Raw genomic sequence first — 14,193 nt, 5'->3', positions numbered from 1 at the left:
ACCATGAGGGAGGAATGGATTTCCCATCAGCAAAAAATGAGCTCCCTTTTCCATGGCAAAATTAATATAGGGAACAGAGGAACTTTCAGGAAATTTTATTTATTTATTTGTTCATTCATTTATTTTAATTTGGGAAGACTGAGGGTGAGGGGTGATGTATAAGGATTGGAATTGTAATAAGAACATCCACTCCCTGCACCAATTTTTTGGTCCCTTGAAATCTATTTTCCAAAGTAAAAATAACACCTCAAGGAGCCAAAAAATGGAGGCAGGGAAACTTTCACAGAAATCCTACTCCAGCACCCTCTCATGGAAGTTCTGAATGTTCCTTGATCCTTGTAAGGAAAATTGGCTTGAATTAGAAGGCAGCATGATGTTGTGGATAGAAAGTTGGGCTAGTAGTTAAGATCTGTGTTCAAATCTCTCTTCTAGTATTTATTAACTGCAATCCTAGCAAGGCATTTATTTCTAGGTCGCATTTTTCTACCTTTAAAAAATGTAATATCTGTAGGGCCTAAGTCACAAGGTTCTCAAAAGTAATGTAGAAAAAGTGCTTTAGAAATAAAACCACCATAGAAAATATATAGGTTGTTTGCAAATACCACTGTAGCTAAGTCTGGAATAGTTTGTCATTACATGATTGAACTCTAGTACTAAGAATTCTAGACCATCTGATGAGGCATTAAAAGGGTAGCGATCTGTCTCACTGAACACATGCCTTTAAAATTTTAAAGAGTTCTCATTAATTGTATATTGTATAATGCTTAAGTTAAGCATCAAAGTTTTATATAACTAAGAGATTGATCAGGGAAGCTACAAGGTGAAGATGCCATATGAATTAGGCTTAAAGAATATCAGTACAATGGAATATTTCTATGACATAAAAATGCAAATGTGAAAAAAGAGAATTGTGAAAACATATATAGTATCACTATAAAGGAGGGTCACCAGAACAAAGTTACATAGTGACTACAATGATGGTTTTTAAAATAAATAAATCAAAACTACTATGCAAATAAAAAAAGCAAAAAATTATAGTTTAATGTGTTTTATTTTTTATACATTTAAAAAATACATTATTTTAAAATGTAAATAATTCACAAAAGGATACTTCATTTGACATTCAACCTGCTGAGTTATCAAATTTATAAGAAAAATTGTGATTTTTAAAGTAAAATTGATCTGAAAATATTAAGAACTTACTATGTGTCAGATTCTATATTAAACACTGGGAATCTGAAGAAAAACAAAAATGGTCCATGTCCTCAAAGAGCTCACATTCTCGTGGTGGAAGACAATAGGAAAAAAAAAAACCATGTCCATTCAAGAAGTATACAGGGTAAAATGGGAGATGAACTAGAAAAGTATATTAGTGATGGGAGGTCCAGGAAATGGCCCTTGAAAAATGTGGGATTTACTGAGTGTTGAAGTCATTTTAAAACAATTTTTAAAAGTTGATCCCCTGGATTCCAAGCCAAAGTGACTGGTGATAGCCATATCAAAGATAAAAAAATTAATATATAATTTTTTTTCTAGTCATTAATAGGTGGATATGTAAATATTGGGGATAGGGATAGGACCTGAGATTTCTTTCATCTTGAGAACTTCTAAAAAAGAAAAGCCCTTCTACCAGTGGAGGTAGGCAAATTCTCTGTAACACAGTTTTACACTCAGAGCTTGAGTGATTTGCCCAGGATCATATATATAAGTCTATATAATATAAGTCTGAGGCAATTTTTGAACCTAAGTCTCAGCTTTAAGACCAGATTTCTAGATACTTTGCCATGCTAACTGTTATATACATCCTACCATCCCTAATTTTTTAGAAACATAATTTGCTAGTTCTCTCAATTACTTTTTTGGTTTTATGTTACTGAGTTTTACATTCAGTATAACACTGAAATAAGTCATGAGAAATCAAACACGACTGAACAGCAGCAACAAAAATGTCTCATGTGAAGCTGCTGAATGTAATCACATTCACTTAATAAGTATCTCTGAGAAAGAAGCATTATTATAAAAATTTTTAAAATGGATTTCTTGTAATTTCCTTTGAATTGAGAAAGCAAAACAAAACTTATACACCAAGATTTTGTCTAGTGTCTTGTTTAATAAATATTCCAAAAATATTTGTGGATTCAATTTAATTTGAACTCACCTAATGGAATTAGAATATTTTATTTGTTTACAGTCTCTGTTGTCATTTTTTTAAAACAAATTCAAGCTTATAAGAAACTTAAGTGTAGTGGTTTATTATCTTAATTCTGGTATTTCTATTGTGGCCAGCCCTATACATGTGGAGTAGAGCAAGTGGCGGGATCAACTGACACTCACTGTGTGCTAGTTATTGAAAAAACAAAGCAAAATGGGGAGAAAATAGCTTTTGCCTTCAGTATAATTGGGTAAAATTATTTTTCCCAAAAATTGTATATGGCCAAAATAAATGTCACATGGCAAATGCATTTAAATAAAATCTCTAGTTTATCCTGGCCCACACCATGAAATTGTGATTTTTAAATACTAGCTAAACTTATAGAATAAAGAAATTTGACAGGTTATTTTTAATTTTCATCATTATGAATTAGATATGGAGTATATAATAATTTGTTATTTTTTAAATATGTTCTGATTGGAGCAAAATAATCTCCATATTTCTGCTTTCTTCCTTCTAAAACTTCAAATTCTTGTCTTTCTTTTAGCTTAGTTGTTGTATAGACCATACCTCTTTCCTTCTTTAAACCTCTCAACTAAAATCTTTGCTATGATTAAAGTAGAATTTAGCATAACCAGCTAGTAAGAAGAGTAGTTCATTTCCCTCTCAACATTGTTTTCTTATTCTCCTAAAACACCAACCTATTCTTGTCTTCTCCTTGCTTTTCCAGATTTCTGAATGATCTTCATTTCTATAAAATTTAGACCTCAATTCCATAGGAAAAGGATTGATACTATCTTATTTCCATTCAACTTTTAACTCTTTCTCCTTATTTTGAATACTTTCTCTCAACTCCTTTCAAAGAACTGTTTGTCTTGATTTTTATTAGTGTAATGACTGAAAATTGACAGGCTGGAGAGGCTGATCTTCCCTGCTTCAAATTAAATTTGACAGATAGAGCAGCTAAAGTTGTTTTATTGGTTTGTTTGATGATGGATATCAAGTTTAATTACTGTTCTTCATCTTAAAGTACTCACTAACCCAGACCTTTTCTCTGAAACTTACTTGTCTAATTACAGATTGATCCTTTGAATGAAGGCTCAAAGTTTAGTAGCCTGGAGGATAATTTCCTGAGGCAATATAATAAGGAAGTGCAATGGGAACTTTGGTGACTCAGAAAGATGATGTCTAGGGCTGATCCTTTGTGTGACTAATGCTTCTCTCTGCTGTAAACAGAAATGACTTATCTAGAACTTGGGCCAATCAAAGTGAAACCTCCCTGGGCATGGATACTCAAAGAGTCCAGGCAGTGAAAATTTCACCTCATCAGAGAATGTACCGCCCTTCCACATTGAGGAGATCAATGACACTCCATGTGTTCAAAACAAAACTTGGGTTTTCAGCCCGGTCACAACTTTTGAAACTTGGCTCCAAGTGAGTTAGTTTTGGCCTAGTTTCCTATGGCACGAGATTTAAGCAATTAATTTGTCTGTAGAGTGGTTTAAGAATGTCTTGTTAATATATTTAGATGCTATGAACTAATTTAAATCCAATTTGAAATTCAGGGCTAAGGGGATAGAGGGGATAGATTTGTTTCCAAAGAGCAATGGAAAATTGTATCTTCAGAATCTTTGCTTAAATGTTTGCATTGATTCTTAAGACGTTGTTTCAATTAGTTACTGCATTTGTTTCAGAGCACATCCCCGATTTCTTGGGTTTTCTTGGGTTCACAAGCATAAAGTTGGCTAACATATAAAACCAAAAGTAGAACAATACTATATTTTTGCATAAAAACCATGAGAGAAGTTTGTATCCCAAGGGCTTAGGATAGACTGTAACATTTAATAAATGCTTGTTGAATGAATAAATGGTAAGTAAAAAGGAGACATTTTAATATTTATTATGCTTCTCTGCTTTGTTCCGTCTCTCTTTGAAGCTACAACACTTCTTGGCTCAGACACTAAGTAGTTTGTATCTATGGACAACATTACTTAACCTCAGTTAACTTTTCTGTAAGATTGTACCTACCTTACAGAGCTGTTATATTGAGAGGATCAAATTAAAAAAAAAAAAGTAAAATGCCATGTAAGTGATTAGTTTTGTTATTTTTAGATAGGAGGATAATGAGGGGAGTGGGTGGAATTGACCTAAACATGGTTTTAGGGCTTTGTTATGTTGGTGTTTGGAGACTTACCCTATAAACCCTACAAACTATCAGACAGACAACACACTGACGTTGTGGCCCTGGTAGGCATTAGTGCTGTATATCTGTGATCTGTATGACTATATAACCAGATCACCCACCTATCCAACTTTTCGTTGTGCCATCTATTTTGTGCGTATATACAGAGAAAACAATGAGGGGCAGGGGGCTTCAAAATAGAGTACACTTGGAAACATTTATGTCATTCTGACACATCACCAATGTAGAACCACATAAATCCTTATGGTATACTTGACTTCCACAGAGATGATGAGTGGAGTAAATTAAGGAGGAATCTGCCTTAAACGATAGCTCATGAGAAAAAAAATGCAAAAAACAAAAACAAAAACAAAAAACAAATCTCCAGCTCTTAATGATATAACAAGAGCAATGTGTGCTGTGACTATTGAATCATAGAAACAAATACGTAAACATCCATATGTTGGAATATGTAAACAAATGGAGGCAAAGGTCTGGTGGAATTAAAAACTCTTAACAAGAAAGCCTGGTATTCTCCTTTGTGGCAGAGAAACCACTATTTAAGGCCATCAAAACAGCTTCCAGTCTTGATTTACTTCCAAGTCAGACTGGTAATGCAAATGTCTGTATCTGCAGGCTCCAGGGTAGTTCTTTGTGGAGTGTGGGTTGTGTTTTTTCTTTTTCCTTTTAAAACAGATGATTTTTCAAGTGTTAGTTCCTCACAATATTGTAGCTGACTTTCACCTAGCAATCTTTGGTTCCACAATAATCAAAAAACCCTTTAATGAAGAGAAAACCAATCACCCAACAGCCTCCTCTTATAAGAATGAACCAACAACTTGTTGATACAAATAAACTATGGCACTAGACTGTTACTGGTAGTAGGCATATAATGGATCTAAGGTTAAGGAGAGTTATATCTCTGAGTTCTAATTCAGCCTCTGACACTCATTAGCAATGTGTTGCTAGACAAGTCATTTAACTCTATTTCCTCAGTTTCCTCATCTGTAAAATGAGCTGGAGAAGGAGAAGAGTTAAACTACTCTGGTATCTTTGCCAAGAAAACCCTGAATGGAGTCAGGAAGAGTTAGACACGACTGAAAGGACTGAACATCACCAACATCATTAATGATGGTAAAGGTCTTTCCTAAATGTAATACTTTGCAGCATAATTTTGCAAAGCTATTGATATAATTTTCTTAAGCTACATTCAATACAGGATCCTGGCTGTAGAGTTAAAATGAGATTTGAAGATTATTTATCTCAACCCCATCATTTTACAGATGAAAAAACTGGGTCTGAGAAAGGTGATTTGTCTATGGCCATCAAGATAGTAAGTATCTAAGGAGGACATGAAGTCAGAGTTTCTTGATTCCCAAATTCTACATTGTACCAGCTAAGGTAATAGTGAGCGTGTTAGCCTGCTTAGATCTCTTTCTTTTCTATAAATTCCTGCCTTAATATAACTTGAAATCTCAAGTGTATTTTGAACTTTTGAAGGGAGGGAGGGAAAGAGAGAGAAACCAGAAGCCTCACAAGTACTTGTTCTAACAAGACTCTATCAGCAAGTATGCCAAAATTTGATAAATACAAATAGGAAGATCTAAAAAGGGAGGGAAGGCAGCAACACTAGTTTAGTTCCTTTTATCTTTCCTAAAATGCTTAGAATTAAAAGGGACAAAGTCAAGAGTGCATAATACTTTGCTGATACAGAGGAAATCTTTTCTTGTCAATAAATATAGAAATGGCATGTATAGACCTCACCTCTAATCCAATTAGATTCAAAGAAGAACTCTAAATAAAATTTTCTACATATTCTTGAAAGCATAAACTACATTAATTATTTTTTCATTAAATGAAACTAAAGCCAACTACAATTTATCCTGGTCATAAAAAGGAAAGATTAAATGATAGTTATAAATAAAATTAAGTGAGATGTCATTTTATATCCATCAATAGCATTTGACTTTTGTCTCTTTTTCACTTTTAAATAGACAGAATTGACTGATTTTGACCAAAACTGGTCTATTACAAGGAGATAGATTAATATGTACCACAAACTCAGTTTATGGATGGAAATATTCAAAAGGGGGAGGGGAAAGTTTTTATACTTTTTAATGGATTTCACAGTAGTTTGGCCTAAAAAGTAGTAAAAAAAGCCATAAACTGCACTGATTTTAAAGTGTAAAATACATACAACTGTTAGTCAAGAAATACTCAAATGGTCACTTGACAATCAAAAGCCTATTAAAGGCTATGGAAAATATCAGAGAAGACCAAGGTTTGGTGTAGTGATTTCCAATTTAAAAAAACCAAAGGATTTAAGGCAGAGTTATTTGTAAAAGAGAAAGACACTTATAACTGTAAACCTTAGTATAAGCTTAGATAGAAAGTGATATTAAAACTGATCTTGTCACAAGAGAAGAAAATTAACTTCTGATATTCTTTTCACAAATTGAACATATTTGGCCATATTTTTGTAAGGAAATCCTGTAAAAATGTAACCTGAATTTTTCCTGATTCCCCTACTAATACTAGATAACATCACAAAATAATAAAAACTGGAGTGCTGAATTATCTAGCTTTTCTTGGCCCAGAGAACTTGTTTTCCAGATTGCTAATTTTTTTCCACTCAGGAAACCTGTTTCTGCCATATGAACTGTTCTTAGGAACTTAGCAGTGCCATTCTATTCAAATTCAGAGTTTCTAGATTTAAAATTGTTTGTTTGCTTATTTACTCACTTAAATGATTAAAAAAAAATACTTCCAGGAATTCTAGTACTAAATGAATTAAGAAGTATTGGGTGATAGTCTATCAAATTAGAATCTTCTGAAATCCTATAAATAAGAAGACAAAGAGAGTCAGAATATAGTATGCATAACACAAAACAAACAAACAAACAAAAACCTCTGATATTCCACGTATGCTAATAAAAAACATTGCTAGAAACAAACAATCTTTTTTTAAAGATCCTTCATTATCTAATGACCACTTATCTAAGTGGTCTTCCCTAAGTCTTGAATTTTTATTTCTTTGCGATACAGACCTAGTAGTGGTATTGCTGGGTTGAAGTTTTATGATGATTTGGACATAGTTCCAAACTGTTCTCCAGAATGGCTAGAATATTTCATAGTTTCGCTGACAATGTATATAATATGCCTGTTTTTTCATAGCCCCTAAGAAGATACTTTTAAGAAAAGTTACACCTGATACTCATGGATTAACCTGAAATTCCTAGCAGTAATGGTTATGGATTAACTAGTATCTAGGAAGGCAGTAGTATATTCAGGAGAATTAATCATCTTCCATTATTCCAAAGAAAAGTCAGGACCCCAACAAAACAAGATGCAAATTGTCAAATTTCCCTGCTGAAGAAGGAGAGAAGGAACAAAACAGAAACAGAGCCAATCCAATTCCAACCTTGAAAATATTAGGAGTTTGCAAAAAGAGGTCCCTGAGCAAGTAGGAGAGACCAACTTTAAGCTTTGCTTCCAAAGCCCCAGCAGGGAGCATTGTAACTCCAGCAGCCTTCCAGAGGGACAAAGGAGAACATTCCACTATATTGAGGTCTCCCAGCATGGTGCCTTTAAACAATAGCAACAAGCATTTATCAGGTACCTATTATGTACAAAGCATGCTGTTAGGTGCTGAGCATACAGAGAGAGAAATGCAGCAACCCAGTGTTAAATGAAGAAATAAATGAATCATAGGAACTCTAGCTCCATGGCTCTCTGTATGTAGCAATTGGAACGGGAGTCCTACCATCTTCTTCCTTATGTCTTTTGCCTTCAGAATTTAAAAGTTAGCTGGGATTGATTCTGTCACAGGGGCCTATAGCTAGAGAAGAGATGGATATGTACAGGTGTTCACAACTATGTTATAATTCACTTTTCATCATGTTTTCATATTGAAGTGAAGATTTCATATTTTGATTTCTCATCATCTTTTCATAATCTCACATGGGCTGATGAAATAAATATTAGGTTCATTTTAATTTTCATTTCCTGGAAGGGAAATGCTCTACCCTTTGGTATAGAATTTATAACAAATGTAAACAATGGAAATTTTAGATCACTGGGGAAAATACTTGAGAATAGACAACAGCTTCTCAAAAGATACCTCGATGAGGATCTGTCTATTTAAATGAGTAATAAATTATCACAAATATTTTGGGAGAAAGGAAGAATTGAGAAAAGTGGACAGTTTTTCTATTATTTAACTTGTCTTAGCTGTGCCCACTGATATCAACTTGGCTCAAAGTTTTATTTCTTCTTATTCAGAATTCTTATTCTTCTTATTAAACTTGATAAGTCACTATTGCCAGTTTTTATTCAAGTTTTCTCCCACCTTTGAATGCATGTATTACTTCCTTATGCATGGAATATATTCATAAGCCTAACTCATCCCATTTTCATTCTTCATCTGTGAAATTCGGCTCTGGGGTTTTTCCCTAAAGTCAGTCTTGAACTCCCCTCCTTATCTCCCTCCTTCAAGCTGCTTTTGAATCAGTCTTTTCTTAACTTAAAAGTTTTCTAAGGAATTGTATCTCCTCTTCCCCTCCCAAGAAATTACAGTACTTTGCATGTTGTAACACCTAATAAATCTTTGTTGAATGGAGATTAATTTAATTTGATGAGACAATTTCTTTTTTATGACTTTTATTTTTTTAATAATAGATTTTTATTTTCAAAATACATGCAAAGGTAGTTTTCAACATTCACCCTTACAAAATCTTGTGTTCCAATTTTTTCTCCCTCCATTCAACCTAATGCTCTCCCCTAGACAGCAAGTAATCCAATACAGATTAAATATGTAAAATTCTTCTATGTATATTTCCATGTTTATCATGCTGCATAAGAAAAATCAGATCAAAAGGGGAAAAATGAGAAAGAATAAAAAAGCAAGCAAACAATAAAAAAGTGAAAACACTGTGTTGTGATCCACATTCAGTCCCCTGGGTGCAAATGGCTTTTTTCAACACAAAACCATAACTAGCCTGAATCACCTCATTGTTGAAAAGAGCCACATCCATTAGAATTGATCATCACATAATCTTGTTGTTACTATGTACAATGTTTGCTTGGTTCTGCTCACTTAACTTAGCATCACTTTACGTAAGTCACTCCAGGCCTTTCTTAAATCATCATTTCTTATAGAACAATAATATTCTATCACATTCATATACTATAACTTATTCAGCCATTCTCCAACTGATAGGTATCCACTAAGTTTCCAGTTCCTTGCCACTACAAAAAGGACTGTTACAAACATTTTCCCTCATATGGGTCCTTTTCTCTTTTTTATGATCTCTTTCAAATACAGGTCCAATCTATATTGGATACACTGATGAATCAAAGTGTATGCACAATTTGATAGCCCTTTGGACATAGTTCCATACTGCTTTCCAAAATGGTTGGATCAATTCACAACTACATCAACAATATATTAGTGTCCCAGTTTTTTCATATTCCCTCAAACATTCATCATTATGTTTTCCTTTCATCTTAGCCAATATGAGAGGTATGTAGTGATACCTCAGAGTTGTCTTAATTTGCGTTTCTCTAATCCATAATGATTGAGGATTTTTTTTTCATGTGAACAGAAATGGCTTTAATTTCTTTATCTGAAAATTGTTTGTTCAAATCCTTTGACCATTTATCAACTGGAGAATGGCTTTTATTCTTATAAATTTGAGTCAGTTCTATACATATTTTAGAAATGAGGTCTTTATTGGATGTCAAATTTTCCCCAGTTTTTTTGCTTCTCTTCTAATCTTGGCTGCATTGGTTTTGTTTGTACAAAACCTTTTTAATCTCTAGTATCACTCTTTATATCTAAATCATGAACCCATTTCAACTTTATCTTGGCATATAGGGTGTTAGGTGTTGGTCAACGCCTAGTTTCTGCCATTCTATTTTCTGATTTTCCCAGCAATTTTTGTCAAATAGTGAGTTCTTATCCTAGAAGCTGGAGTCTTTTTGTTTATCAAACACTAGGTTACTCTACTCATTGACTATATTGTGTTAAGACAATTTCTACAAGTTTTTATGAAATTGGTTATATAATCTTTGCTTTCTGATACTTAGTCAAATGTTCTTTAAATTTCATTTTTGTATTCTAGCCTGGTAAGAGCTTAGAAATCCTTTTTAAGTTCACCTTTTCTCACAAGTGAGATGGGAAGGTCTTACAAGCATAGATACTCCAAGAAATATGATAGATAGACAAGCAGTTAGAAGGATAATGGCTGATGATCATAGCAATTATTATTATTATTATTTTTTTTACCACTTTTCTCACTTTATGTTTATACATTACTTTCATCAGCATATAAAGTTCTTGCTATTGGGGATCTTATTTCTACTTATGGGAAAACATGGAAGCAGTTGTATAAAACCTATTTCACAAAACATTTTCAGAAAACTAGAGCTTCATGAATGGCTTCCAGGACTTAGCATAGTGCAGATGGTAGGGTCTTAATAAATGTCTATGGATTGATTAATTGCCTTTACTTATATTTTCCCCTGGTGGTCCATAGAGATTTCTTGTTGCAGAATGCTATGTAATTTCCAGAGGAAACCCATCAAAACTATTACTCCAAGATTTCTATATTTAAGTTCCTGCCTGATTTTAAAGTTAAAGATGAACTTCAAATGGCATACGGCATTTTTTTCTTTTTCCCTTTTTTATCACAAAAATATATCCCTATGTACTGTGGCAAAAGAAGGAAAAAGCCTAGCCTTTTGTTGTTTTAGAATTTAATTAGCACTGTGCCTTAATAAGATTTGCATCAATTACCACCTTCATTCAAACCCTCAATTTTCACTTTCTTTGTTTATATAGAAAGATGTAATGGACTAGCTCTCAGACCTTGCAAGCAGTTCAGAATTGTCAGCACCTTAGAGAACAGTTTGCTCCTGCAAGTTAATTGACTGTTTGAAGTGAGGTCTTGGATTAAAACTCTACCACGTGGCATTTTACATGTGGATATGTGTTCCATGGTAACTTGTGAAGGAGTTGACTGATTTTCATTAAATCTGGTACATTACTCTAGGACACAAAGAAATATTTTAACTATGATTTATGGTTCAGCCTGTCATCTCTAAATCAAATGGAATTGGATAAAAGATTTCAAATGGGCATGTTGACAGTTTTTTAACAGATTTTAGTGAAATTAGTATAGGAGTGGAGTGAGAACTGGAGATAGGTACAGAGTAAATAGCTACTAAGGGTACAGCACAGTGATCACAATGAGGGAAACTTTAAAATATTATTTTCATAAATTGTGTATGGTAGGGCCATAAAATTATGTTCTCCATAGTGCCTATATACTTATTTTAGGCCGTCAGGTATCATTTGTAAAGGGAAGGATCAAACCCTTAGGTAAGCACAGTAGGGGAAGGAAGGGCAAACCAAATTTTCAAATTTAGGAACTAGGGAAACACACATTTAAATTTTGCCTAAAGCACAGAACAGCCTTCTCCTGATTCTCTGAGGAAGTTATAGAAACATGAGGTTGCACTAAATGAATATTAGTGTCCACAAAAACTGTTGTAATTATGTTGTGTTTTTCCATTAACATAAATTTACATATCTGATTGGAAAACAAGTTTTTCTCCTTTAAAAAAAGATTGCTGGGCTCTTACAGTTCTGTTTATGAGATCCCATATAAAGTTGTGAATCATACTTAAAAAATCTGGGTTCTACACAATGAATTATATTTGAGTTAGAACTATTTTTATGAGTTAAGATGTATGTATTTTCCTTAATTCATTCATTGATTTTTATCTACTGCATAGTGGGTAAAATGGCATCACAAGACGAAACTGGAAGGGATCTTGCCACCCCTCCTGACAAAAGACATGCAACTCATTCCTTTAAGGGAGGTAAGCAGCATGGCATATTATTATTATTATTATTATTATTAAACTATATTTACTTAGTGATATAAAGTTTACAGAATGCAATACTAAAAATAGAAATAGACTACTGAACATCAGATCAGGAAGAGATGCTTTGGAGACTACCCAACACATAAACTCTATGAACTATCCAGGTAGGGGCAAATATTGGGCAGCAGAAATAAAGTTGAAAAGTTGAAAAGATTTTTGGGGAGTCAACCAGATGATGAGGTTTTTGCAAGCCACTGATCATCTTGAAGCATTTAAATTTTAGTTCTAACCCTTAATAGCTAGCATTTATGCAGAACTTTAAAGTTTGCATAATGCTTTACAAGTGTTATCCCATTTGATCTTCACAATCCTGGGCAGTAGTTACTATTTTTTAGAGATGAGGAAACTGAGACAGACAGATTAAATAATTTGTTATAGGTTCACACAGCTGATAAGTATTTGAAGCAGAATTTGAATAGGGGACTTTTTGATTCCAGATCTAGCACTCTATCCACTGTGACACCTAACTGCCTCTCACACTTTGTTTACAAGTCACTTAACTTTTAAGTTTCACTAGTTTGTAAAGTGGGAAGATTGGACTATATGATCTCTAAGGTTTCTGCCAGTTATATATTCTACCAGCCTGTGTTTCAGGAGATATGAGGGAGCTAATTGAAAATGAGAAGCTTTAGCAAAATTGCTCTCTCTAGATGGAAACTCTACTCTCTCTCTTGTCAGCTATTAATGTGTACTCCCAGCTAATTGCCTTTTGTACGTCCCTAAGAAGATAACCCCCATCGGATTCAAAATCCTGATTTTTTTTTTTTTAAATTTAGAGAAAGTTGTCCCCCAGGTAGTTGATACTAATTGATTGTAGATATATTAAAAAATCATTTGAGTTAAGATGCTGGTAACCTGTAAACCCTTCCTTCAATTTTAACTCCCTTCCAAATTGCTCTGTAAATTCCACTCTATCAGTGGGGATCTTGAAGTAGAAGAGAAGGCTGTGCCTTCATTCCTTACCACACTGCTCTTCAAGATCTGTGGATTTGGGAAATTACTCAAGGCAGAGGTCTTCTGAGCATTGTTAAGTTTGAGTAAATTCCCTCAGATCTAAATTTCAAAAAGGGCAGTGTGGCAGAGAGGAAAAGGCATTGGACTTGGAATGATTCAGTCAATTAATAAGCATTTTAAGTACTTCTCAGTACCAAGGATTGGGAGGCAATAACCAAAAAAATAAAGATACAGCTGCTAACGTGATCAGGGGAGGGCGAAAGAGCATACATACAGAGAAGTAGAGAAAAAAATTATAATTACAAGGTACTTTTCCAGAACTGGGTGGGGGGTGGTGGGGTAGGGGTGGGGGTGGGATTAGGGCAGAGAGAGGAATGGAAGGGAAAGAAACAGCCACTTTGGGAGTCAAGAAAGAACTCATGTAGGAGGTAGCTCTTTGAAAAAGGCAAAGAATTGCATTTTATTTTCTTTCTCACTTTTTTCCTGTTTGATTTGATTTTTCTTGTGCAGCAAAATAATTGTATAAATATGTATGCATATATTAGATTTAACATATATTTCTACCATGTAAAGGATGGAGGATGGGGGGAAGTTGAAACAAAAAGTTTTGCAGGGGTTAATGTTGAAAAATTATCCATGCATAAGTTTTGAAAATTTTAAAAAAAAAAAGTTTTTTTTTTTTTTTTTAAAGAGAGAGGCAAGGAATTTTAAAAGCTGAAAATGAGAAAGGAATACTTAATGGGTTTGTGAATAGGTATGGAGATGGAAATGGAAGGTCATATAAGAGGGACACCAAAGAAGCCAGTTTGATTGAACCATGTAATATGTATGAAGAGAATTAAGGTATAGTATCTTAAGAGCAAAGAAAGAGAAGTACATTGGGTGACTTAGGGGTAGTTTTGATGTCTCCTGTTCCCTTCCACCTTCTGGATTCTAGTCTCACACCTGCCCAGCA

The 14,193-nt window shown here is 33.8% G+C and overlaps 1 protein-coding gene across 3 annotated transcripts in view; it reads left to right on the top strand.

Moving 5' to 3' along the window:
* The window catches only part of LOC127557716 (cAMP-specific 3',5'-cyclic phosphodiesterase 4D), a 650,198-nt gene that overhangs the window by 551,751 nt on the left and 84,254 nt on the right, over positions 1-14,193 (top strand). For 2 of the 3 annotated variants that reach the window (XM_051991033.1, XM_051991028.1), the window contains exon 6: positions 12,132-12,218. The exons of the other annotated variant lie outside the window; for it this stretch is intronic. In XM_051991033.1, the coding sequence (XP_051846993.1) occupies positions 12,132-12,218 (87 nt within the window). The remainder of the gene's footprint in view (positions 1-12,131; positions 12,219-14,193) is intronic. 3 annotated transcript variants of the gene reach the window in all.

This window comes from Antechinus flavipes, chromosome 1 (genome assembly GCF_016432865.1).
Source record: "Antechinus flavipes isolate AdamAnt ecotype Samford, QLD, Australia chromosome 1, AdamAnt_v2, whole genome shotgun sequence".
Lineage (NCBI taxonomy): Eukaryota > Metazoa > Chordata > Mammalia > Dasyuromorphia > Dasyuridae > Antechinus > Antechinus flavipes.
This window is presented reverse-complemented; position numbering and strand designations above follow the sequence as displayed.